Source organism: Saimiri boliviensis, chromosome 8, assembly GCF_048565385.1.
Source record: "Saimiri boliviensis isolate mSaiBol1 chromosome 8, mSaiBol1.pri, whole genome shotgun sequence".
Lineage (NCBI taxonomy): Eukaryota > Metazoa > Chordata > Mammalia > Primates > Cebidae > Saimiri > Saimiri boliviensis.
In genome coordinates, this window is record NC_133456.1 from 83,723,229 (window position 1) to 83,750,635 (window position 27,407).

The window sequence follows — 27,407 nt, forward strand, 5'->3', positions numbered from 1 at the left end:
CTAGCAGTTTTTGGTGTGGGGCAAAAGGAATACCCAGAAGCTTTGTTTTTGTAGATTTTCTTGAGGAAGCTGTTGATCAAAACCACTGTGAAGCTTAGTGTGGAGAGGACTTAATAAGCTGGGATAGAAATGCTGGGTCTTGGTCCTTTAAAGACAAGGATTCCTGAGCCATTTTAACCAGTGCCTGAGTTGGAGACCTTTGGGGAAATGCTATGTGGGGACTGAAGAATGGACTCATTCATAACTAATGAAAGGGAAGCCTGGCCCATAGATGTCTGTGGGGCCTGTCATATGGTGATAAATATACTTTTTCCCTGTAGGCTCCAGAGGTGATCCGAATGCAGGATAACAACCCATTCAGCTTCCAGTCAGATGTCTACTCCTATGGCATCGTATTATATGAGCTGATGACAGGGGAGCTTCCTTACTCTCACATTAACAACCGAGATCAGGTGAGTCTGTACTGGTGCTAAAGGACCTGACTCGTGGGAGCTCCTGGGCCTCCTGCCAGCCTAAACAGCTAGAGGGTTAGGACTTGTTACTTTCTCTTGTTCATCCACCCCTCGTTCACTCAGCTGTTTTTCCCTTAGATCATCTTCATGGTGGGCCGAGGGTATGCCTCCCCAGATCTTAGTAAGCTATATAAGAACTGCCCCAAAGCAATGAAGAGGCTGGTAGCTGACTGTGTCAAGAAAGTAAAGGAAGAGAGGCCTCTTTTTCCCCAGGTAAGGCTCAGGGCTGCTAGAATGGGATTAAAGCATGGGTTGGTTCTTAAAGATGGCAATATAAGGGGAGTATTTTGTTTTTATAGGGAGGGGAACCAGGTCCTCTACAAGATGGTGGGGGCAGGGTATGGCCAGTGTCTTTGGACTCCCAAGCCCCAACTAATGAGAGCATTTTGGGGCTTTGTTTCAGATTCTGTCTTCCATTGAGCTGCTCCAGCACTCTCTACCGAAGATCAACCGGAGCGCTTCCGAGCCATCCTTGCATCGGGCAGCCCACACTGAGGATATCAATGCTTGCACGCTGACCACATCCCCGAGGCTGCCTGTCTTCTAGTTGACTTTACACCTGCCCTCAGGCTGCCAGGGGAGGAAGAAAAGCCAGCAGGCACCACTTTACTGCTCCCTTTCTCCAGAGGCGGAGCACATGTTTTCAGAGAAGCTGCTGCTAAGGATCTTCTAGACTGCTCACAGGGCCTTAACTTCATGTTGCCTTCTTTTCTACTCCTTTGGGCCCTGGGAGAAGGAAGCCATTTGCAATGCTGGTGAGTCCTGCTCCTTCCCCATGTACCCCATGCTCAAGGCTCAGCCTTCTCTAGATGTGCAAGTGGATGTTGATGGTAATCCAAAAAGCAGGGGTCCAGCCCAGCTGTTGGCTATGTATTTTGAGGAAGTAAGGTAGCAGGCAGTCCAGCCTGATGTGGAAACACATGGGATTTTGGAAATCAACTTCTGGAGGAATGCATATCACAGGCGGGACTTTCTTCAGAGAGTGGTGCAGCGCCAGACATTTTGCACATAAGGCACCAAACAGCCCAGGACTGCCGAGACTCTGGCCGCCAGAAAGAGCCTGCTTTGGTACTATGGAACTTTTCTTAGGGGACACGGCCTCCTTTCACAGCTTCTAAGGTGTCCAGTGCATTGGGATGGTTTTCCAGGGAAGGCACTCAGCCGGTCCCCATCTCGGCCCTCTCAGGGAGCAGTCTTCCATCATGTTGAATTTTGTCTTCCAGGAGCTGCCCCTGTGGGGCGGGGCCGCAGGGCTAGCCTTGTTTCTCTAATAACACAGCCTTGTTTCTCTAGTCGTATTATGCGTATACAAGGAAGCCAGGAATACAGGTTTTCTTGATGATTTGGGTTTTAATTGTTTTTATTGCACCTGACAAAATACAGTTATCTGATGGTCCCGCAATTATGTTATTTTAATAAAATAAATTAAATTTAGTTGTAATAGCTATCTCCTTTTAAAGTAATTCTGAGCTCACAGCTTGAACGCCCCATTTGTTCACCCTCTTCAGGGGCAGAATTCAAGCAGCAGGAAATGTGCCCAGAGCCTAGACTGAGAATGAATTTGTAATTTAACTTTTGTACTCTTTGTAACCCTCCACTGAATAGTATAAAAGTTAAGCAGAAAGTATGCTAAACTCAGCTAAGATGTTAAATAATGTGTTTTATAAAATTTTTGGTATGTACAGCTTTTTTAAAAACACACAAAAAGAACAAGCTTGTGGTGGTTCACAAGGTTGTGCGAACCCTTCAACTAAAAATGACTACAAAACTTGCCATCAGCTCTCTTCAGGACTACTGCTGGGTCAGAATCAAAACAGAAACCTTGGGGTGCCATGAAATTTTGTGAAAATTTCAAACCAAAGCCAGGCTTTGCAGATAATAGATTGCTTGAGTACGAACCACACAGTATGTAAGTGCGTGTGTGTGTTTTGAGTTCTCAATACAATTACCCTGATGGGCATGAACCCACAGGTGAGGGCAGAGGCTTTGTTTCCCTGGAGGGCCCTGGCTGGAGGCTGCAACCAGACAGAAGGGCTAGATTGCTACTCAGTACAGTACCTCCTGCTCCTTCAAGAGCCTCCCGAAGAGAGAAAAAGATTTATACTTCCACTTTGTTTGCTGCACATGTGGCAACAAGATCGCCACCCTGATTTGGGATACTTGAGAGAACTCGAAAAAATGACCATCCTTAAAGCCCTAAAAAAAAGTTGTATGTTAACAGCTGTGCCGGGCTCACTCTGCATTGTGTGTTCTTGAAAGCTCTGTAAAAATCTTGACCGTACATTAGATATACTAGAGAAATACACTACAGAGAAATCCTTTTATAGGGTTGAATTCTTCGGTAAGAAAAACAAATCTGCCACATTAGGGGCAGCTGCAAGTTTACTGTTTCTGGGGAGAAAAGATCAACCATAAGAGCCAGGTTTTTGTTTTAAAGCAGTCAGTCCAAACAGCCTGAGTGGTTAGTTGTTACCCCTGAGGGACGTGAGGTGTAACTATATCAGCTATAAAACAGCAATTCCATACACTTACTAGGTTACTTTATATCCTTCACTCTTACCCACAGCTGTAATAATGGAGAGTGGATGAGACCAAGGCTAAGCACAATCCCACTCAAATCCAAGCCACACGCCCCCTTGGCTGCAGTACAGGGAAGCTCTGCACACCCTGGCTTGGGAAAGTTTTGGCCGATGGAGCCCAAGATGCAGGGTGACCATCTACTCTTTAGGGTTCTGCTGACTCCACTCCAGAAAGGTGCATGAACAGGTCCCCAAGCTCTGTCATGTCGACATCTTCGTTGTTGGGGACATGCTGGCTTTCTCGGGTCTCGATGAAATCCCAGAGCCGCACTGAATTAAAGAACTGCAAAAACAGCCAGTGGATGTGCCGGGTTACTACCAAGAGCAACAGGAAGGCTTCATCTTTCTTTTGCCTACCCTCATTTGTCTGCAAGAACAAGTACCTAGAAATGCTCACAGCTGCTAAGTGTCCCCAACTAGAGACAGCAAAGTCCTTACCCTCACAGTGCCTTGAGAACTGAGCTGTTTCCGAGGTTTCTCAGGCTCTGCTAGCCGTCCATCAGGGTAAGCATGTCGATAAAGGCATTTGCTTCCAAATGGACAGGTCCCCTTGCCTTGCTCAAAGTATTTACAGGCTTTTTTCCTGAAAAGCAGAAAGAGTCAAGAGGCTGGTGGGAAAATGTGGAGTCCAGATTGGGCCACTGCCTGCCTCCATCCTTGCCCTTACGCCAGAGGTGGGTCAGCCTCACATTCTAGGTGGGGCAACTGAGGCTAGCAGAGGTTAAGTGATTTGTCTCAGGTCACACACAGCTGGGATTCTGATTTCCAAGTAGGATAGTAAGTATCCCCACCTACCTGCAGCCTTGCAAAGGGTGTGAACCTGCCTGGGGACTCACTGTGTGGAGCCTGCAGTGCTCCACAGGTCCTCCAGCAGCTCCAGAGCACATCCTGTGTCACCACAGGACTAAGCCAGGCCGGATCACTCCTCTGGCCTCCAAGGTCTGAAGCCAGCCACTTGCCTCCGCTCAGAATTCCATGGGCACTCCACTCAGCTAAGTTTCCCCTTCCCCTCCTGGCTGCAGTGCTGTCAAGGTGACTACAGGAAAAGCAGTGGGTTTTAGCAGCTGTCTAAAGCCACAGGTCTTCCAGTTTTCCTGTCTCCACCCTTGGCACCAGGGCTTCACCCCTTATGTTTTGGACCCCTTCTCAAAACAGTTGTTTTTCAATGCATAAAACACACAGATTACCGGGTGCGGTGGCTCAAGCCTGTAATCCCAGCACTTTGGGAGGCTGAGGCGGGCAGATCACAAGGTCAAGAGATCGAGACCATCCTGGTCAACATGGTGAAACCCCGTCTCTACTAAAATACAAAAAATTAGCTGGGCATGGTGGCGCACGCCTGTAATCCCAGCTACTCAGGGGGCTGAGGCAGGAGAATTGCCTGAGCCCAGGAGGCGGAGGTTGCGGTGAGTCGAGATCGCGCCATTGCACTCCAGCCTGGGTAACAAGAGCGAAACTCCGTCTCAAAAAAAAAAAAAAAAAAAAAAAACCACATAGATCTACAGCACACAGTCACCAAAACAGTTAAAAATGTTTTCCCTCTCTTAATTCTACCATTCTACCCACAGACCTCTATGTTAGGAACCCTGCTCCTGAGGAAACTCAATCAAATGAATTCCCATTTTGCTCAAATGAACTCTGGTTTATCCATTCATCAAGTACCCAAAACTGAAAGAAAAATAAAGGATAACCAAGAATCCAGAGGGCCATCTGGGAGTACAAAGGAAGGGGGGAAGTCAAAGAAATAAAGCGAAACAGCGGAAAAGGCATGCTGCTGCCAGGGCCAGCTGCAGTGTGTGACAACAGGAGGGGACAAGCAGGGAAAGGGGGCTCCTGACTCCAGTGGTTTTCTGTCTTTTCAGATGGGATGGCCATAGGCCAGTGGTGAAGTTCTCTGAGGGTGGCTTCAGAGCAGCATAAAGAAAAATTTCCTGGCTGGGTGCGGTGGCTCACTCCTGCAATCCTAGCACTTTTGGGAGGCCAAGGCGTATATATCATCGGAGGTCAGGAGTTCAAGACCAGCCTGGCCAACATTGTGAAACCCTGCCTCTACTAAAAATACAAAAAAATTAGCCAGGCATAGTGTCAGTTGCCTGTAATCCCAGCTACTTGGGAGGCTGAGGCAGGAGAATCACTTGAACCGAGGAGATAGAGGCTTCAGTGAGCCAAGATTGCACCACTGCACTCCAGCCTGGGAGACAGAGTGAGACTTTGTCTTGGGGGAAGAAGAAAAGCTCCTTGACAGCAGGTCTGATTTGAGCATGGGTGGCTGCAGAGCAGGTTGTGTGGACCACACATCCTCCAGAACCCCACTTGCCTGGAGTTCTGAGCGGACTTCAAATGACCACGAGCAGTTTGCCCTCACCAGAGCCTGCTGGACAACTCCAGAGCATCGTAGCACACTAGCTATGAACAGGTCAAACACGTTATTTGCTAGTCCCCTATTCCCACGAGAATATTACTCTTTTTCCTCCCCCAGGCTTATCTGGTCACCAAGGCCAAAAGCCTCCAGTTCACTCTGATTCCTTCTGTGTTCTCAGCTTTCACACCCAACTGTGTTCATTCTGTTTACAAATCACTTTCCAATCTCATCCTTTGGGTTCCCACACTATGGAAGCCTCTGCTGCCTGCCTGCCAGGGTTACTTCCTCACTGGCCTCCCTCCCACTCCCACCAGTTTCCAGCTTCTTCAGAGTACCACGGAGGAGCTTCCCAACTTGTTTTTTTTTAATCTTTAAAGAGATAAGGTTTCCCTGTGTTTCCCCTGGTGGGTCTCAAACCCCTGGCTTAAGCAACCTGTTCTCCTCAGCCTCCCAAAGTACTAGGATTACAGGCATGAGCCACCACGCCTGGCCCCAACCTGTTCTTAAAGACCCTGGTCACACTGGGATTCAAATGTCCTTTAGATTCCAGTCTGTCTTGTCCCTGTAGGTCCCACCACATCCTCTACACACCTGTTTCAATGCCAGGAGCTATTCCCAGTGTCCCCCAGACACAAAACCTACACCATTCTCTGCCTATGTCCTTCCATCACCTCACCCTGTCTGTAGGTTCTGTGTCCCATACTTCTTCCCCTGGCAGCCTCCCGTGGATCCAAGTGCTTTCTCTGTTGTGACATATGGTCCCTCATCAAGAACTGGTCACCAGCACACTTGTATCATAATTGCCCTTAAGGTCAGGAGTTCAAGACCAGCCTGGCCAACATGGCAAAAGCCCATCTCTACTAAAAAATACAAAACATAGGCCGGGTGCGGTGGCTCAAGCCTGTAATCCCAGCACTTTGGGAGGCCGAGGCGGGTGGATCATGAGGTCGAGAGATCGAGACCATCTTGGTCAACATGGTGAAACTCCATCTCTACTAAAAATACAAAAAATTAGCTGGGCATGGTGGCACGTGCCTGTAATCCCAGCTACTCAGAAGGCTGAGACAGGAGAATTGCCTGAACCCAGGAGGCGGAGGTTGCGGTGAGCCGAGATCGCGCCATTGCACTCCAGCCTGGGTAACAAGAGCGAAACTCCGTCTCAAAAAAAAAAAAAAAAAAAAAAATACAAAACAGCTGGGTGTCATGGCACATACCTATAACCCCAGCTACTCGGGAGGCTGAGGCAGGAGAATCACTTGAACCCTGGAGGCGGAGGTTGCAGTGAGCTGGTATCACATCACTACACTCCAGCCTGGGCGACAATGTGAGACTCTGTTTTTTTTGTTTTTTTTTGTTTTTTTTTTTTAAAGAAAAAGAAGTGTCTTACAGGCTGGGACCCCTCTGCTTACCACACCTGCCCCCTTGTGGACACACAGGAAGATCGTATGAGGGAAAAATAGTAATTCTATTCAGTAAAGAGAGGCAAAGGTGGGGAGACCAATTAGGTCAAGATAAATATCCTTTAAGAACGGAAAAAGGCCATTTCTGAAAAAAGAAAATTAAGATAATTGTCAATAGAGCAACAAAATATTTGAGGCAGTTCTTAAGGCTAAAGGGCAGTTATACCAAATAAAAACACTGGAAATAAATATTAAATACCTATGTAAATAAACTTTTCCGCTACTGGAAAAGCAGCACCAGCTACTTGAGAGGCTGAGATGGGATAACTGCTTGAGCCCGGGAGGCCGAGGCTACAGTAAACTGAGATTGCACGACTGCACTCCAGCCTGGGCAACGTAGTAAGACCCTATCTCAAAAAATAAAATAAAATATAAAATAAAATCACCAAAAATTAAATCATCTACATTACCATGTCCTTGTTCATTGCTGCATCCCAGAGCCCAGAATGGTGCATGAGAGAAGAGAGGAAGAGGCCCCTAAGGCCACAGTCCTGGGAGGGAGAACAAGGACACAGGCCAACAGCAGAGCCACGCAGGCAGCAGGGACATGTCGAAACTCAAAGCACTTACCCCATCCCCTGTTTGAAAGCTTCAATCAACTCGTTCTTTTTATTCTGATCTTCCACCCAATACACACTTGGAATTACAAACTCTGATATCACACGGCATTCTGGACAAGACCTGAAATAAGAATTAGATTAGTAAGGGAGAGATCACACTACGAAGCCTGTGCATCCTCTCTGCTAAACCTCTTGCTCAACGCACTACAAGCATTTCCTTAACCAGAAATTCCAAAAGATGAAATCACAATCATCTAAGAACCTTATTTACTATTTTTTATTTACTATTAAAATAAGTAAATAGTAAATAATAGTTACTATTACTTATGTGTAAGTTGCAGAGCTTTGCAGAGCTTTGATCTAATATTTACTATTACTTATTATTAAAAAAATAGAGTTTCCCAATGAGAACACATGGACACACGTGGGGAACATCACACACAGGGGCTTGTCAATGTGGGGGGAAGGGGAGGGAGAAATGGCTAATTCATGCGGGGCTTAAAACCTAGGTGACAAGTTGATAGGTGCAGAAAATCACCTTGGCACATGTATACCTATGTAACAAACCTACATATTCTGCACATATATCCCAGAACTTAAAGTAAAAAAAAAAAAAAGGGGTTTCCTCAACAAAAAAGATGAAATAAGAACCCTCATACACTGCTGGTGAGAATGTAAAATGGTGCAGCCACTTTGAACAGAGTCTGGCAGATTCTCGAACGTAGAGTTATTATACCATAAAACCTAGCAATCTCATGCCTAGGTGTATACCCAAGAGAAATGAAAACACATATCACCCCCAAAACTATGTTCACAAATGTTGACAGCAGCATTATTCATAACAGTTACAAAGTGGAAACAGCCCAAATGTCCACTAGCTGAGGAATGAATAAGGGAAATGTGGTGTGTCCATACAATGGAATGCAATTCAGCCACAAGGAGGAGCACGGGCACATGCTACGGGCGGGATGGACTCTGACAACGCTACGCTCAGTGAAAGGGGCCAGGCACAAAAGGCCGCATAGCCCATGATTCCATTTATAAGAAGTGTCCAGAATAGGCAACTCTGTAGAGACAGAAAGCAGATGAGTGGTGAACTAAATTGTGTGCTTTTATCTCAATAAAGCAGTTATTTTACCACATGATTTTAGGCAAGTTACTTGACCTCACCAGGCCTGTTTCCTAATCTGTAACTGAGGAGGGTCTTTGAGAGAATGAGATGAGCTGACAGATGTGAAGAGTTCTGAACAGTACAAAGCGTGCCGTGACCTCTCCACATGTCAGCTCTTCCCCTGTCCTGCTGGAGAATTTGAAACTCCTATGTTGGCCGCACTGAGTACATCCCATGCACCAGGCATCATGCAGAATGTTTTACATGCATTATTCCATTTAATCCTCAAGTAACCCTATTTTCACTTCTGGTGGGGGAAAATATGAAGCTCAAAAAGATTAACGGGCAACTGAGCTGTGGACAGATAGTACTGGATTTCAAACACAAGGCAAGGAGATAAACAGGCCAGTGCCATTTAACACCTTTTTACACAGATCACCTTTGCTGAGTTCCTCCCCAGAACTCAGAAAGCCTGGTAGCAATTATTGCCCATCTTTTACAGAAACAGGCACTTGGGCTCAGGAAAAGTAACCTGCTGAAGTTCATGCGGCCAGGGGCCAGAACTCACCCGTTACACTGCACTAAGATACCCCTGGAGGGTGAGAGAGGGCTTAAAGGTGGATGAAATAGAGTCTCAAACATTCTTCCAGCTCCTAGAGCTAAGACTCCTGGCTATACTTACTTAATGATTTGGTTTTCAAACTGTTTGGCACACCGCCACTGCCGGATGCAGGACAAGCAGTATGTGTGATTGCAATTGGAGAGAATCCCAAATCTCCTCTCAGAAGCAGAGGCCTTCTCCAGGATCACTTCCATGCAGATACTGCACACTTTGTCCTGGCTTGCCTGGAAGGCAAAGGCCTTCTCCATCTCATGTTCAAACGTCAACATGCAGATCTGAAGTACAGACAGGAAGGAAACCTTTGGTTGTGGGCCACCGAGGAGTGGCAGAAGCCGTAGGAGCAGCTGCAGCCACACTGCCTGCCACAGCTGAGATCAGGAAGGAATACTGACAGGGACTGCTGTGAGGAAGGCCCAGCCTCTGCCAGAGTCAGAACAATGACATCTCCCTCAGACCATACAAAGGACTTCAAACCATCACTGGTCCAGCCCTTGCTTTCCTAGGAGGTGACAAGGTCACCACCCATTGTGAGACCATGGAGATCCAAACAGGTTAAACTGCAGTAGAGTCAGAGTCCATAAGGAACGCGTCCCTTGTCCCCCAGCTCCTCTGGGCATTGATTCCCCCCACCCCCAGCCATGCCAACATCAGAGATGCTGACTTGTCCTTACCATGAGCCTTAAGGGTGGCAGCCTAGTCATATGTAAACCGTACCAATTCTCCCCCAAAAAATGATTCAATGAATTCATTCATTCACTAGGCGTGCCCTGAATTCGTTATATATGCTGGCATTCGAGCAAGTGTAAAGAGAAAACGTAGGCTCAGCCCTTGTAAGCTCGGTTTGTCCAGATCTGAGACAAACCAACACTCACTGCACACAAAGACCTCACACACTTGCATAAAGAAGAAAGCTCTAACCCTCTGCTTCCCTGAAAGACAATGGAGAGTGGCTACTTGTCCATTGCCACACGGAGTCAGTACTAAGTTACCCCTTGATAATCTAGGAATACACTGTCCATTTAAAGATGCTTTAGGCCGGGTGCAGTGGCTCACACCTGTACTCCCAGCACTTTGGGAGGCCAAGGTAGGAGGACTGCTTGATCTCAGGAGTTCAAGACCAGCCTGAGCAACACAGCAAGACCTCATCTCTGTTAAAAATAAAATAAAATGTTAAAAGCCAAGTCACCATGCCATGGGGGTCTTGCCATGTTGCCCAGGCTGGTTTTGAACTCGTGGGCTCAAGCAATCTGCCTGCCTTGGCCTCCTGACGTGTTGGGATTACAGATGTGAGCCACCATGCCTGGCCCTCCCCTGCCTCTTATCCAGCTTTGTACTCTCTGCAACAGGCACAGGGCCTAGCATAAGGCAGATCCTCCCTAAACACTGCAGATATTAATGACTTTAAAAGACCCTTCCAACAAGTATCTCCTCAGATTCTATGATTTGGGCTCAAATCTTCCAAAACTTGACTTTGCTGGATCCCAATCATGAGGAAGTGTGAACCCAGGGAGGGAGGATGCTGTATCTGCCTGTGTGTGACAGAGACACACAGACAATGTTCCCCAGAAAAATTGGGGGAACATTGGGGGAATCATTTTAAGTGAACAGTTCTGTTCTTTGAACTTAGCATGATTTTATGTTTCAGATACCACTTCTTTTTCTCTTTATTCTGAGTAATCAAAAATTGGCAAAATAGGCTGGGCACGGTGGCTCATGCCTGTAATCCCCGGCTTTTGGGAGGCTGAAGCAGGCAGACCACTTGAGGTCAGGAGTTCAAGACCAGCCTGGCCAATGAGGTGAAACCCCATCTCCACTAAAAATACAAAAATGAGGCAGGCGTGGTGGTGAGTGCCTGTAATCCCAACTACTCAGTAGGGCTGAGGCGGGAGGATCACCTGAGCCGGGGAAGTAGAGGTTAGTGAGCTGAGATTGCACCATTGCACTCCAGCCTGGGTGACAGAGGAAGACTCAGTTTAAAAAAAAAAAAAAAAAAATTGGCAGGCCGGGCGTGGTGGCTCAAGCCTGTAATCCCAGCACTTTGGGAGGCCGAGGCGGGTGGATCACAAGGTCAAGAGATCGAGACCATCCTGGTCAACATGGTGAAACCCCGTCTCTACTAAAAATACAAAAAATTAGCTGGGCATGGTGGCGCGTGCCTGTAATCCCAGCTACTCAGGAGGCTGAGGCAGGAGAATTGCCTGAACCCAGGAGGTGGAGGTTGCAGTGAGCCGAGATCGTGCCATTGCACTCCAGCCTGGGTAACAAGAGCGAAACTCAGTCTCAAAAAAAAAAAAAAAAAAAAAAAACATTGGCAAAATCACTGCAGGAAAAATAAGCTGGAAATAGGATGTAAATATGCCAGATATATACTGTGGATATTACTGGCAGGAGGATGCCTGTGGAAATACCAACAATTCTGTCAATTAATACATTTCAGATTTCTTTGAGTGTGTAGGGATGGCTTTCAGTGTCCTGTTCAGTACATTTCAGATTTCTTAATATGAGTTCATGCAAAGGTTTTTTACTTTACCTTTTCGTGAGCCTTCCTCTGCTCTGGGTCAAAGGGGTGCAAGACTCGCAGCCTACAGATTTCACAGACCTCCCCGTGCAGGTAGACACAGGCATCCCCAAATCGGCACTCCCCAGCAGCTGCATAGGGGCACAGCTGCTGCTTGTTGCTGTAGGAGCTGCTGGCCTCCAGGTCATCAAGGCCACTCCTGATGGCATCCAGGTAGGAAGTCGGCTTCATCTCGGGGCTGGGTTGGGGGTCGCTGCAGCTGCCTAGATTACTCACCATGCTCGGGTGAGTCTTTCCTTCAGCCATGCCAGAGAGATCTGAATATAACACACACAACACACACACATGAAAATGGCCCAATTTTTCTCGTGTGACGTTAGCCAAAGCCTAACATATTAAGTTACTCTGACCTAAGAATTCTACTCTTGAGGACATATGGCAAAAAAATAGACTGAGGGGGAAAAATGAAAGGAATAATACAAAATGTTTATAGTAACATTACTTATATAATAACTTAAAAAAATTTTTTTTAAATGGCAACACAGGGAAATAGCAAAGCAACAGGATACACTTATACAAAAGAACACATGGACCAGTTAACATTAAAACAAACCAAAAAACAGGGAGATCATTAGAACACAGTGTTTCCCTTATACCAGCAAAGTTATGAATCATTTTAAGTGAACTAGAATAGATGTCTAGAGGAAATCTGTGAGTCCTGAGGCCGGTGTAAACTGCCCCATGGTTACCCCTTCTCACACCAGGCTGCTGCGTTCCCACTGCACACCTCTGAGCTTGTTTAGAGGTCATGTATTCTCACAGGATTACTCATTTGCTGAGGATGGAATCTGTCTACCTTACGGTACCCAGTTCCAAGAACCAGAAATCTCTTCACCTGGTGAGGATCATCCAATAAAAAATACTTTTACAATTTGTAGCTTTCTTCCTCATCAAACCCTGTTTCAGGTCACAGATCATGTTCCAAATCCTAGTGTGCTATCCTGTTCACAAAGGTACAATCTAAAATGTCAAACACTGTCAGTATAAGAACTAAAACTACTCACTGGCCTAAAAGTCAAACAGTGAAACATGCTCTTCAGCAAAATATTTATTTTTTTGAGATGAAGTCTCACACTTGTCACCTGGGCTGGAGTGCAGTGGCATGATCTCAGCTGACTGCAACCTCTGCCTCCTGGGTTCAAGCAATTCTCCTGCCTCAGCCTCCCAAGTAGCTGGGACTGCAGACACCCACCACAACACCCAGCTAATTTTTGTATTTTAGTAGAGACAGGGTTTCTACTAAACCATGTTGGGCAGGTTGGTCTCAAACTCCTGACCTCAGGTGATCCACCTGCCTCAGTCTCCCAAAGTGTTGGGATTATAGGCATGAGCCATCACGTCCAGCCAAAATATTTAGTTTTGAAATAAGGAGCTTGATGCTTCTCACCAACTGGACAACCACCATATGAAGATGGAAGCTACATGTTGACAAAAAGATTGGGTCTTTATGTTTTGCCAGGCCAGTCTTGGAGCTCAACCCACAGCCTTAGGCACAAGGGTAAATGTATCATCCAAATGATCCTGCAGCCACATGGAGCCTCTTCAGAACAGTTCTGAAGTCTCTCCACATGGACAACCTGGAGGTGTATTAGGTTAGGAGCCTTCTTCACAAGAGGAGGCTACAAAGGAGCAACAAGCATATGCAAGAGTACTATGCAAAAAGACGCAACAAAAGGCTTCCGCTTACTCACTTCGGTCTCTGAGAACCAATGTTCTTTTTTCACGCTTCCCAGGTTCATGTGAGTTAGTTTTCACAATGGATGCAGTGACCTCAGAAGGAGGGTGAGGATTGTGAAAAGTCGGAGAGGGTACACTGTGGGCCATGGTGCCCACAGCACCTCCAGCTGCAGCAGAGGGCCTTGTGTGGTCATATCTAAACAAAACACACAGCAGACACATTACAGACATGCCACCCACACACACTCCCAGACGCCATACTCCTCAAACATCAATGGCCCTCCTCCTGCTGCACAAAGAAGGAGACCATCTTTTTGAATATTTAAACTCTAATAGGCTTACCGATTATTAACAGATGCTTGGCAATTCAGTGTGAGTGGGATATTTGCTATCTATCACCTATGCCTAAGTGTCCCTGTGGGACTTGAATGGGACAGACACATAGAGAGCCTGAAAGTTCCAAAGAGATGTTGAGCTGAAATCTCCTGATGCCTGACTGACCAAGTGTCCTTTTGAGCAGGAGTCCTCAAAATGTTGACAGGGCCAATGAGCTCTCCCTGACTGTCTCTCTTGGTGTTCACTAGCAGAGGGAGATCAAGGTGGGCCTGATTCCATCATTTCTCCCACTGCACTGCACTGCACAGAGAAAGGAGGGAAGGAAGCTTTGCAGCCTAGGAAAGAAAAGATCAGCTCTTCACTGCAAGAGCATGAACAAGTTTCTGGAATTGAGTACAATTTTATAACTAGATAGTCATAAGAGTAAGGCTGAAAAGTAGTTTTAAAAAATGAAAACTAGGCCGGGCGCAATGGCTCACACCTGTAATCCTAGCACTTTGGGAGGCCAAGGTGGGTGGATCACCAGGTCAGGAGGTCAAGACCATCCTGGCCAACATGGTGAAACTCCATTTCTACTAAAAATATAAAAATTAGCCAGGCACGGTGTCACACGTTTGTAGTCTCAGCTGCTGGGGTGGCTGAGGTGGGAGAATCACTCGAACCCAGGAGGCAGAGTTTGCAGTGAGCAGAGATTGGACCACTGAACTCCAGCCTGAGTAACGGGGAGGAAAAAAAAAAAAAACTAATTTAGTTTTAGGGTGCTGAAACTGAGGTTTTAAACTTATTTGCCATACTTTTTGTAATATTGTCATATTACTTTTACATTAAAATTTCCCCCTTATCAAAAACCATTCTCCAAATGAAATCAGTGTCACAGCTGGAGCCTGTTGCAGAGTCCTTGCCTGCACCGAGTTCCATAGGCACAGTAGCCTTTCTGGTAGTACTTGCAGATGGTAGATGGCTTGCTGTTTGCCAAGTCATGTGAGAATAGGCACTGGCTTCCTTCTCGACATACACCGTGCATAAAATACCTGAAGAGACAAGCACAGGCATACAACTTTTAGAAGCATATTTTGCTTTATACAATCAACTTATTCTTGAACCTAGCATACAAATATTTACCAAGCATATATTACAGTAAAGGCTCTATTAGGCACTAGAGAGAGATCTATACATTTCCTTGATTCTAAGACAGTGATTTCAGAGGCACCACAACTGATTCAATGACAGCTTTTCTGGAAGAAATACAAGTGATCTCATATATTTCCATGTGAAGATTTTTCTTCCTAATTTGAGATATGTTTAGTGTGAGCCGCATAATTAAGAAAATACTCCACAAAAAAACTGTTCTGTTCTCAAGGAGCTTAAAGGACATGACTAATAAAACCAGAAGATCTGAGCTCAAGACCCATCTCTGCCACTTAAGAACATGTCTCAAAACCAATTTCCCTGGGCCTTGCTACCTCTCCCTACTTCCCTATAAAATGAAGATTATACTATCCATTTCACTGGTTGTGGTGAGCATCAAATACCTTAATGTAATATCAAAAGATATACACAGATGCTCCTTGACTAATGATGGTGGTTACATCTCAATAAAGCCTTTTTTATTTTTTGAGACAGAGTCTCTCCCTGTCACCTAGGCTGGAACGCAGCTCACAGCAACTTCTGCCTCCCGGATTCAAGCGATTCTCCTAGCTCAGGCTAGGCTACCTTAAATATGCACAGAGCACTTACATTAGCCTACAGTTGAGCCAAATCATCTAACACAAAGTAGTCTATTTTATAATAAAGTGTGGAATAATCTCAAGCTATTTATTGAACACTGTACTGAAAGTGAAAAACAGAAAGGTTGTATGGGTACTCGAAGTACGTTTTTAATGAAAGCTGTTTCTGATACATTGTTTCAGATATATCAGAATATCAGTGTATCACATGTTCTGTATCAGAATATTCCACTGAGATATCAGATCCTGGCCTTGAAGGAGTAAGTGGTACAGAAATACCTGGGAGGCATTCTAACTCTGTCCAGACAGGGTAAAGAGACCTGAGCAAATACTCAAACAGTAGAGAGACCCTAGATGGACATGCCCTGATATTAAAGATAGACTAGCCAGGGCAACAAAGGGAGACCCTAAAATTGAAAAAATTAGCCTAGCATGGTGGTGTGTACCTGTGGTTCAGCTACTCAGGAGAGTGAGACAAGAAGACTGCTTAAACCCAGAAGCTCAAGGCTGCAATAGCCATAATTGTGTCACTGCACTCTAGCCTGTGTGACAGCAAGATCCTGTCTCAAAAAAAATAAATAAAAAAGTAAACTAGTCTTAGAGTAGAAGTGTTTTAAGTGTTTTAGACACGCCCTAATCAAGCTTCAAAGCAAGCTTTTTTTATTTTTTTATTTTTTTATTTTTTGAGACGGAGTTTCGCTCTTGTTACCCAGGCTGGAGTGCAATGGCGCGATCTCGGCTCACCGCAACCTCCGCCTCCTGGGTTCAGGCAATTCTCCTGCCTCAGCCTCCTGAGTAGCTCGGATTACAGGCATGTGCCACCGTGCCCAGCTACTTTTTTGTATTTTTAGTAGAGACAGGGTTTTCACCATATTGACCAGGATGGTCTCGATCTCTTGACCTTGTGATCCACCCGCCTCGGCCTCCCAAAGTGCTGGGATTACAGGCTTGAGCCACCGCGCCCGGCCGCTTTTTTTATTTTTAAATCAAGCTGATAGCAAGTACATAACTTATTGTCAGTCAAAACAAACTTTAAGGAAAGATAATATAATCCAAGTGCTCAGAAACTTACAATGCTTGGCATCCAATCATAAATTACTAAATATGCCAAAAAAGCAGAAAAAAGCATGACCTATAACCAGGAGAAAAATCAATAGAGAACAGGAATTACAGAGATGATAGAACCAGCAAAATAAGACCTTAAGAACAGCTATTATAAATATGCTTAGTCAGGTGTGGCGGCTCACGCCTGCAATCCCAGCGCTTTGGGAGGCCGAGATGGGCAGATCACCTGAGGTCAGGAGTTTGAGACCAGCCTGGCCAACATGCCCGTCTCTACTAAAAGACACAAAACTTAGCAGGGCATGGGTTGGGCACCTGTAATCCCAGCTACTCAGGAGGCTGAGGCAAGAGAATCACTTAAACCTGGGAGGTGAAGGTGGCAGTGAGCCAAGATTGTGCCACTGCACTCCAGCCTGGACAACAAGAGCGAAATTCTTTTTTTTTTTTTTTTTTTTTTGAGACGGAGTTTCGCCCTTGTTACCCAGGCTGGAGTGCAATGGCGTGATCTCGGCGCACCGCAACCTCCGCCTCCTGGGGTCAGGCAATTCTCCTGCCTCAGCCTCCTGAGTAGCTGGGATTACAGGCACGTGCCACCATGCCCAGCTAATTTTTTGCACTTTTAGTAGAGACGGGGTTTCACCATGTTGACCAGGATGGTCTCGATCTCTCGACCTCGTGATCCACCCGCCTCGGCCTCCCAAAGTGCTGGGATTACAGGCTTGAGCCACCGCGCCCGGCTAGAGATTTTTTTTTTTTTTTTTGAGACAGAGTTTCGCTCTTGTTACCCAGGCTGGAGTGCAATAGCACGATCTCGGCTCACCGCAACCTCCGCCTCCTGGGTTCAGGCAATTCTCCTGCCTCAGCCTCCTGAGTAGCTGGGATTACAGGCACGTGCCACCATGCCCAGCTAATTTTTTTTTTTGTATTTTTAGTAGAGACGGGGTTTCACCATGTTGACCGGGATGGTCTCGATCTCTTGACCTCGTGATTCACCCGCCTCGGCCTCCCAAAGTGCTGGGATTACAGGCTTGAGCCACCGCGCCCGGCCTCGAAATTCTTAACTAAAAAAAAAATATATATATATATATATATATGGCCAGGCACGGTGGCTCATGCCTATAATCCCAGCACTTTGGGAGGCCGATGTGGGTGGATCACGAGGTCAAGAGATCAAGACCATCCTGGTCAACATGGTGAAATCCCGTCTCTACTAAAATTACAAAAAAATTAGCTGGGCATGGTGGCGCACGCCTGTAGTCCCAGCTACTCGGGAGGCTGAGGCAGAAGAATTGCTTGAACCCAGGAGGCGGAGGTTGCGGTGAGCTGAGATCATGCCATTGCACTCCAGCCTGGGTAACAAGAGCAAAATTCCATCTCAAAAAAAAAAAAAAAATGTATACCCACACACACACAGAGTACATATATATACATACATATATATACACACACATATATATTTAATATGCTGAAGGATTTAAAGGAAAACAAATATAAAGTGAAAAGAAATGGAAGATAAAAATAAGACCAAATGGAACTTCTGGAGTGAAAAATACAATGTCTGAAATGAGAATTACATTAGATGAGTTCAACAGATGGGATACTACATAGGAAAGTATCAGAATACTTGAAGACACAGAATAGAAACTACCTGAGAGAGAGACAGAGAGAAACAAACTTTTTCTTCTGATCTTGCCTTGGAGCATGGATCTTGCCTTCTCACTATTAAAAACAAACAAACAAACAAAAAATCCCAACTTGAAAATGAAACAAAATATGTGAAACAACTGCTTTCAGACAATAGAAAAAGCCAATAAAGACAGGTCCTTAAGAGAAGGGAAACACAGGAAGTAAGCCCCATATTCAGCCTAACTTCCTAAGAGGAGACATATTCTAGGTCTTGGTACTAGGAGTAGAACCTTAGGTAACACAGAGATTGGAGTTCAGAGAAGCTGCAGGGATTCTTTAAAGATCCATAAATAGGGCCGGGCTGATTGCCTGAGGTCAGGAGTTTGAGACCAGCCTGACCAACGTGGAGAAACCCATTTCTACTAAAAATACAAAATTAGCCAAGTGTGGCAGCGCTTCTCAGGAGGCTAAGGCAGGAGAATCATTTGAACCCAGGAGGCAAAGGTTGCTGTGAGCCAAGATAGTGCCATTATACTCCAGCCTGGGCAACAAGAGTAAAACTCCGTCTCCAAAAAAAGATCCATAAATACTCCAGGCTCAGTGGCTCATGCTTGTAATCTCACCATTTGGGAGGCCAAGGTGCAAGGACTGCTTGAACCCAAGAGTTTGAGGTCAGCCTGGGCAATATGGCAAAACCCAGTCTCTACAAAAAATACAAAAATTAGCAATGCATGGTGGCTACTTGGGAGTCTGAGGTAGGAACACTGACTGCTTGAGCCCAGAAAGGAGAGGGGCTGCAGTGAGCTCTGTTTGCACCACCGTACTCCAGGCTGGGTGACAAAACAAGACCCTGTCTCAAAACAAAAACAAACAAACAAAAAACCCTGTAAATAGAACCACACATAGGCTGCATGCAGTGGCTCATGCCTGTAATGCCTGCACTTTGGGAGGCCAAGATGTGTGAATTCCTTGAGCTCAGGAGTTTGAGACCAGCCTGGGCAACATGGTGAAAATTCATCTCTACCAAATATATCCAAAAAATTAGCTGGGCATGGTAGTGTGTGCCTGTGCTCCCAGATACTCAAGATGATAAGGTGGGAGGATCGCTTGAGTCGAGGATGAGGTAGGAGGATTGCTTGAGCCCAGGAGCCAAGATCGTGCTGCTGTACTCTAGCCTGAGCAACAGTGAGACCCCACCTCAAAAAAAAAAAAAAAAAAGAGGTAATTAAGTGGGGGAAACAATCTTTTCAACAAATGATGCTGGACCCAACATCGACTCGGAAAAAAACTTAAATATGTACCTGTTAATGACCGGGTGCAGTGGCTCATGCCTATAATCCTAGCACTTTGGGAGGCAGAGGTGGGTGGATCACGAGGTCAAGAGATAGAGACTAAACTGGTCAACAGGGTAAAACCCCGTCTTTATTAAAAATACAAAAATTAGCTGGGCATGGTGGCACACACCAGTAGTCCCAGCTATTCAGCAGGCTGAGGCAGGAGAATTGCTTAAACCCAGGAGGTGGAAGTTGCAGTGAATCAAGATGGCACCACGGCACGACAGATTGGCGACAGAGCAAGACTCCCATCTCAAAAAAACAAAATATGTACCTGCTGATATGACCCCAAATGATAAAACAACCTATGATGTATTCTAGCCAGAAACAATTAATTTGAATCCACAAAACTCTAGATCTAACTTCCAGTTTATAGAAAATGCAGGAGACTGAGGACAATCTATAAAAGACATCCCAAGAAAACAACCAAATAAATATAAAAGAGGCTGTACGTGGGACCCAAACCTCCTTTTTTATAAGTGCCACATAACTAAAGGAGGCTGAGTCTGGAAAACAGTTTTGACAGTTTCTTAAGAAATGTAAGGCCGGGCGCGGTGGCTCAAGCTTGTAATCCCAGCACTTTGGGAGGCCGGGGCGGGTGGATGACGAGGTCGACAGATCGAGACCATCCTGGTCAACATGGTGAAACCCCGTCTCCACTAAAAATACAAAAAATTAGCTGGGCATGGTGGCGTGTGCCTGTAATCCCAGCTACTCAGGAGGCCGAGGCAGGAGAATTGCCTGAACCCAGGAGGCGGAGGTTGCGGTGAGCCGAGATCGCGCCATTGCACTCCAGCCTGGGTAACAAGAGCGAAACTCCGTCTCAAAAAAAAAAAAAAAAAAAAGAAATGTAAACATACATCTACCATATGACCCAACAATTCTACTCCTAGGTATATACCCAAGAAAATGAAAATCTATCTCCACACAAATACTTGCACATAAATGTCCAAAGCAGCGTTATAAGTAACAGCCAAAAAGTAGAAACAAAACAATCAAAATGTCCATCAACTGATGAACAGTCAGACAAAATGTGATTTAGCCATACAATGGGCTCTTATCCAGCCGTGAAAAGGAAGTACTGGTATACACCACAACATGGATGATCCTTGAAAAAACTATGCTGAGTGAAAGAAGCCAGACACAAAAGACCACATGTTGCATGATTCCATTTATATGCAATGTCAGGAAAGGCAAATCTATAGAGACAGAAAGTAGAAAAAGTGGTTGCTTAGGGCCAGGAGGAGGGAAGACACAGGGGATCTTTTTGGGGTGACAGAAATGTCATAAAATTTAACTGTAGCGATGGTTGTACAACTTTATAAATTTACTAAAAAGTTTTGCACTGTACATTTTAAACAGGTAAATTTTATGGTATGTAAGTTATACCTCAGAAAAACCTGTTAAAAAAAGAGAAAAAAGGAAGGGACAATGCTAAGTTAGCAGACAGAACACAGAGACATAATAACCAGATGCAATACTTAGCTCTGGACTGGAACCTGGTTTTGACAAACCAGATATAAAGACGTTTTGAAACCAGATATTTTGAAAGATATTTTGAAACAAATGAGTATGGACTAGGTATAAAATGAAAATTTACTGATATGGAGTTAAACATAACTGAGAAGAGTAGATTATAAAACAGTTAATGGTACAGCTGCTGTGGAAAAAAGTATGGAAGTTCCTTAAAAAGAACTTTGGTCCATGCTAGGCAGAGGGTGCCTATGTGACCAGCTTGGGCACTGAGTCTCTAATGGGCTTCCCTGGACACATGTTGCTGCATTTTCATTGCTGGAGCATGTGCTGTGTGGCCCTCTTAGGGAGGGAGAGATGTAGGCAGCCTGCACCTAGGCTCTTCAGACCCCCTATGTCTTCTGCCCTCATGATCCGGCTGTGACCCCTTACTAGATACACTAATTATCTCAGCCTTGAGTACAGCTGTATCCTGGGACCAACTTGTCCTAGTTCTAGACAATCTCTGGATGTAGGGGTGGTCTTGGAGATCCGAAACACAAAAGTATAGTATACATCTAAGCAGTTTGATAATTTTTTTTTGAGAAATGATACTCAAGACTATAATATTTCGGTTGTACTCAAATATGGTAATCTTTGAAGGTATAATTGTTTTTTTTTTTTGAGACAGAGTTTCGCCCTTGTTACCCAGGCTGGAGTGCAATGGCGCGATCTCGGCTCACCACAACCTCCGCCTCCTGGGTTCAAGCAATTCTCCTGCCTCAGCCTCCTGAGTAGCTGGGATTACAGGCACGTGCCACCATGCCCAGCTAATTTTTTGTATTTTTAGTAGAGACGGGGTTTCACCATGTTGACCAGGATGGTCTCGATCTCTCAACCTCGTGATCCACCCGCCTCGGCCTCCCAAAGTGCTGGGATTACAGGCTTGAGCCACCGCGCCCGGCGGTATAATTGTTTAAAAAAGAAATCAGTGCCAAGAGTCAAGTCTGAATGACAAAGAGGTATCAGGATTAGTAAACTCATAAATACTGAAAGAGGGCAGGTTCAAAGTGGCAACATAATCTGTTACACAAAAGTAGTATCTAATAAATACTGTATAGTTTCTTTTCATTTCTTGGGTAGAGACAGGGTCTTGCTATGTTGCCCAGGCTGGTCTCAAACTTCAGGGCTCAAGTGATCCTCCCACCTCGGCCTCCCCATGTGCTGGGGATTACAGGTGTGAGCCACTGTACCAGCCAATACTGTATCGTTTCTTTTGAAGAAATTAGAACAAAAGAGTCCCTGAAACAACCAGGGTGGAAGACTACCACAGGCCCTCTACCAGATGCTATCTGTTAACAAGGCACACAACAGGAAAGATTTTTTTTAGGTAGTGGTTTCCTATAACAGGCATCCCCAAACTTTTTACACAGGGGGCCAGTTCACTGTCCCTCAGACCGTTGGTGGGCCGCCACATCCTGTGCTCCTCTCACTGACCACCAATGAAAGAGATGCCCCTTCCTGAAGTGCGGCAGGGGGCCGGAAAAATGGCCTCAGGGGGTCGCATGCGGCCTGCAGGCTGTAGTTTGGGGATGCCTGTATAAGGATGCCTTTTATAATTTCTACCTCCACTTTCCATAGGTCCTATCCAGAAAACTTGCTTTCCAAACTGCACTAATTATCTTTTCCATTAAAATACAAATATTTAACTGCCAACCAGAGCTTCTAGTTAGTTTTGCCATTTATAAGCTGGTGACTTCATAAAAACCACTTCACTTCTGTAAGTGACTGAGCTGAGATTTAAACAGATTCAAAAATAACTTCTAGACCACCATCACCGCCTTCAAGAAAGGCAAGTGTGAAATAAGAGTTATGTAAGAGGTGAAGCCAGCCCAGTCCTATTTTTGTAGCATATGTCACCATTTCCACTCCCCAGTGACAAGCACAAAGCCACCTAGAGCACAGCCTGCCTGTCCTTTGGGGCATCTCTGTCATGTGCTTAAAGTCATTCCTCTCCATCTATGTTATACTGATCTTAACCCAAGCCTCTTTCATCTTGCGCTTTGTAATGAATTTCCAACTGCTCACCCTTCCTGATGGACAAACCACCCCTCATACCTTGCAGGAGAGAGAACTGAGACATGAACTGGAGGAGGGGAGAGACGACTAGGCGGGTGAAGTGCATAGCTGGAGACTCAGAGCAGGTAGGTTCTTTCTGGGGGACACTGTAAAGGGGTGTTACCCTGGGCAACCCCAAAAGACTGTTTCAGACAGTATGGCTATTACACCCTACAAAGTGTATCAGTTTCACTGCTCGTCACAGAACCACCAGCAGCTCCAGCAGCAGCACAGTGCTGAGCAAAACAATCAATCTGGTTTCTTACAGACCCTTCAATGGTGCCTCTGTGTCTAGCAAAACACTTTTGCAAATCACTTCCAAGTATATGGGTAATGTGCATCCTCCATGTCATTTTTCTTTACATTTTCCCACATATTTTCACAGGCTAAAATTTTATGGTTGAACTGCTTGTGACAGCGGATCCATTGGGGGGAAGGAAGCAAATGGTAGGCATGGTGGCAGACTTGCAATAAATGTATTGATTACAGGTAGGGATGAAGTGAAGTACACTGTGGTAGTTAAGATACTGAAGTCAGACCACTTGCTGTGTGACCTTGAGCAAGTTATTTAAATCACCAAGCCTCAGTTGCGCCATCTGTAATGTGGTTATAATAATTGCACTTATGCCGGGCACGGTGGCTCACGCCTGTAATCCCAGCACTTTGGGAGGCCGAGGCGGGTGGATCATGAGGTCAAGAGATCGAGACCATCCTGGTCAACATGGTGAAACCCCGTCTCTACTAAAAATACAAAAAAATTAGCTGGGCATGGTGGCGCGTGCCTGTAATCCCAGCTACTCGGGAGGCTGAGGCAGGAGATTTGCCTGAACCCAGGAGGCAGAGGTTGCGGTGAGCCGAGATCGCGCCATTGCACTCCAGCCTGGGTAACAAGAGCGAAACTCCGTCTCAAAAAAAAAAAAATAATAATAATAATTGCACTTACTTTGTAGACTGCTATGATAAATTACTAGGAGGTTTAACTAGGAAAATGCATGTAAGTGCTCATCATAATGCAAAATAAATCGTTTGTTGCCATGATTTAATTTTTAACCAGCCCTGCCTGTTAGGCATTACCATCCTCATTTCAGATGAGGCAGTTGTAGCACACAGGTGGTACCAGGATTAGAATCTAGAACTGCTCAACCCTGGAGCTCAAACTCATCCTACCACCTGCCAGCTGAAAAGAGCCCCCATGTTTTGTGACTTTCAAAGAATCAAAAGCCCGAGGCTTGATTATCTTAGGACAATGAAATCCTGTGTCTTCTAATAGTGATTATGAGCTGCAGGGAAGCTCTACCACCTGAGGAGAGGGTGAAGTAAACTGGTTACCAAGCTATAACAAGGCCTCCACCAGCACTCATAAAGCAGAATGGAAGACAGAAAGATGGTTGTGGGGAAAAGGAATCTGCAAAAATGATGCACAGATTGAGATTCTGGATAAAGTGGCATGTCAAGGAATCAGGATTGCTGACTTGACAGGATAACTATACAAGCAGCCATTTTTACCATTCCAGGCAATAAAAACATCAATTGTCTTTGTCATTAGGGTTGAGACTCCTAGCATTTGATATGCATTCTTGGAGAGATATAATACCTAACAGATTGGAAGCAAAACTGACATTCTGCTGTCATTCAAAAAAATACGTACACTGCATCCCAGTCAGGAAAACAAACCTAAAACTTTGTGACATGAGATTAAAAAAAAAAAAAAAAAAAAGCTGAGCATCCTGCTTAGATTTGGTCCCCCAAATAAATCATACCTTGAACATTTTCCATAAATTATCTATGTCTAGAGATAAGGCTTTTGTTAATGAGATGATAAAGTGAGAAAAGCTTTTGGTAGATAAGCTGGTAGAAAAGTTTACAGTAGATAAACACAACTAAAGTAAACTTGGTAACCTTGGTAATATTGGTTTTTTCCCACTTAAACACCTGTTGTTTTTTACTTGGCAAGGCAGTCATTGGGAGCCTGGACTCCTTTACACCCCTTTGTGAGTAAACTTCTTTGCACTTTTACATATTCTTGTATGAGTTTCCTCCATGGGAACATATTAAAAGTTTTGAAAAGTCCTGCAGTAAAGAAATTTTAATTTAGTATTTCAAAACTTATCTAGAGGCAATACAGTCTAAGAGAGCATGAATTTTGACACCGCTGCAACTTGGAAGCTTAAAGACCTTAGGCAAATTACTTCAATGCCGAGGCTCAGTTTTACTTTCTGTGAAATAGTGCTGGTTGCTGGATTATACATTACAGTAGTATCTTATTTAGAGATAAGGAATCTTATGCTCAGAAAGAGTTGAAATTTGCCTAAAATTTCATACTCTAAGAGGCACAGGAACCTAAATCAGGATCATCTTGGTTTTTCCCTTGTATACCTGGAGAGAGCTTGACCTGAAAGCTTTAATTGCTTCCCAAACAGAGGTGTCCCGCAGGATGTTGCTCCATACGATTGGGTTGGAATGTTGAGAAGGGATCACTTCTGTTTAAGTGCTAATTAATGTTTGCTGGGGACTTACAACGTGCTGGGGGGCTCTTAATCGGATACTGTAATGTATAATCACATGTCTTAGATCAAGTATGGGAATAAATGGTAGAATGAAACCATAAAACAAGCGAGGGGAGGAATAGAGAGGTTTTTCTAGGTGTCTGCAAGCTGCTTTATGGTGCACAATGACCTAGGAACAATTCCTCCAGCAGGAGAAACTTTATACTAATAAAAATATGTAAATACACACAAACCCATCTTCACAAAACACCTTCTAGGACAAATAACCTAGTAAAAGTCTTTTTATAGACACTAGGTGCAAATTTCTGACAATAGCTTAACATAAGCCACTTGGGCCTTGGATAAACTTAACAGTTTAACGTACGCTAATGCTAACAGAAAACTTAACTACACAGTCACGTCTCAACTGTTCATACTAATGAAGAGAAGTTACAACATAGCTAATTAACAGCTTGCTACACAATCAAACTCTACAATTGTTTTTCAGCAACGGGGTTTTCCCACACAAGTTACTAAATGAAATTCGCATTTTCCAAGCATACAATTCAATTTGCATTTTCCAAACACACAATTCAAGAGGACTAGATTCCATTACCAGTAAGCCACAAGTTCACCAAGGAAGGAGGGTGTTACACAACCACACTATTCTATTTCACAGTAGCAGTCGCAGCGTAGCTATCTGGTTTTCTATTTTCTACAAGAAACCATCCATTACCGTGGTATTTCCCCTCGTAAATGGCTCTCTCAGTAAGATGAGTGTCAACCTCTTTCAGTCTCAGTTTCCTGCACTGTAAAATGGTAATAAGAACGACTAAGTTGTCTTACTGTGAGTCTGGTGATAATGAACATAAAGGACTTGGAAATATGCAGGGCGTTTAACTGATATTCAAGAAATGCTGCCTGTCATTATTATTTTCCACAAAACAATTCTTACTTGCTAACTCTCTGCAAGTTTAGATTGTATCTGGATTATCCAAACTTTGAGGCCCTTATAATCGATTAACAAATTACTCCTAAGTGGTATCCCTATTTGTAACCGGCCTCTTGGCGTCCCTTGACTTAACTCCGTATCTCTTCCAGTTAAACGGTAAGCCCCCGAGTCCTCCCCACGGCGTCACAGCATCCGGCACGGCCCTGGCTAGGACGTCTTTCCTCTCAGCCCACAGGGGCCACGCTTCAAACTCGCGGCGTAGCCCCCCGCGCTGGCCTCGCCCCGCGTCTCGGCCGCGACCCACGGCCACGCACCCCCCCGGATCCCCGGCTCTGGCCGCAGCGTTCACTTTGCCTCGCAAAGCCCCACTGCGAAGAGCTGAGCAACTTTCCGAGTCCCGCTCCAGCCTCAGGTTCCCGGGCGGCAGGATTGGCTTGCACCGGCACCCCGCGGCCTGGGGGAGCGGCCCGAAGTGTCCCGCCGCTCCTGGCCCCCGTGCACTGACCTGCAAGTGACCTGCTTGGTGCTCATGGTGGCTGGTCTGAGGGACCGTGGCCGAACTGCCGCCTCTCACAGCCGCCGCCGCCTCGGCCTTGATCTTGGCCCGGCCCATCCCGCGTAGCCGCGTCACGCAGGCGCACGCCGCCCCACGCCGCCCCTGCGGTGTGGCACCTTTGTAGCGCCGGCGGGTAACCTCGCCGCCGTCACAATTCGTTCCGCACCGGGGGTGGGCAGGCGGTCCCCCGCATCCCCGCGCTCAGTGTCCCCCACTTCCATGCCTCGGGGGCGAAGCCTGGCTGGAATGGTAGTCCTGCCAGTCTTATCCTGATGCCCACTGTTAGTGCCTGTGATT

At 45.4% G+C, this 27,407-nt stretch overlaps 2 protein-coding genes across 11 annotated transcripts in view; one reads left to right on the forward strand and one right to left on the reverse strand.

Moving 5' to 3' along the window:
• RAF1 (Raf-1 proto-oncogene, serine/threonine kinase) overlaps window positions 1-1,946 on the forward strand; it is a 91,229-nt gene extending 89,283 nt beyond the window's left edge. For all 9 annotated transcript variants that reach the window (XM_074404763.1, XM_010337753.3, XM_003927043.4 and 6 more), the window contains 3 exons: window positions 321-452; window positions 591-725; window positions 916-1,946. In XM_074404763.1, coding sequence (XP_074260864.1) covers window positions 321-452; window positions 591-725; window positions 916-1,059 — 411 coding nt within the window. In that variant the 3' untranslated portion in view covers window positions 1,060-1,946. The remainder of the gene's footprint in view (window positions 1-320; window positions 453-590; window positions 726-915) is intronic.
• On the reverse strand, window positions 1,843-27,167 carry MKRN2 (makorin ring finger protein 2). 2 transcript variants are annotated; one of them, XM_003927045.4, is made up of 8 exons: window positions 27,060-27,167; window positions 14,700-14,828; window positions 13,476-13,657; window positions 11,737-12,041; window positions 9,267-9,481; window positions 7,484-7,594; window positions 3,530-3,674; window positions 1,843-3,374 (listed from the first exon to the last, which is right to left on the reverse strand). In XM_003927045.4, exons 1-8 carry the CDS (start codon window positions 27,083-27,085, stop codon window positions 3,237-3,239), a joined length of 1,251 nt encoding a protein of 416 aa, XP_003927094.1. In that variant the 5' UTR covers window positions 27,086-27,167; the 3' UTR covers window positions 1,843-3,236. The 2 variants fall into 2 exon arrangements, with proteins under 2 accessions (XP_003927094.1, XP_074260875.1); XM_074404774.1 differs by lacking the exon at window positions 27,060-27,167 and adding an exon at window positions 18,235-20,336.
• Between the last annotated feature and the right edge of the window lie 240 nt (window positions 27,168-27,407).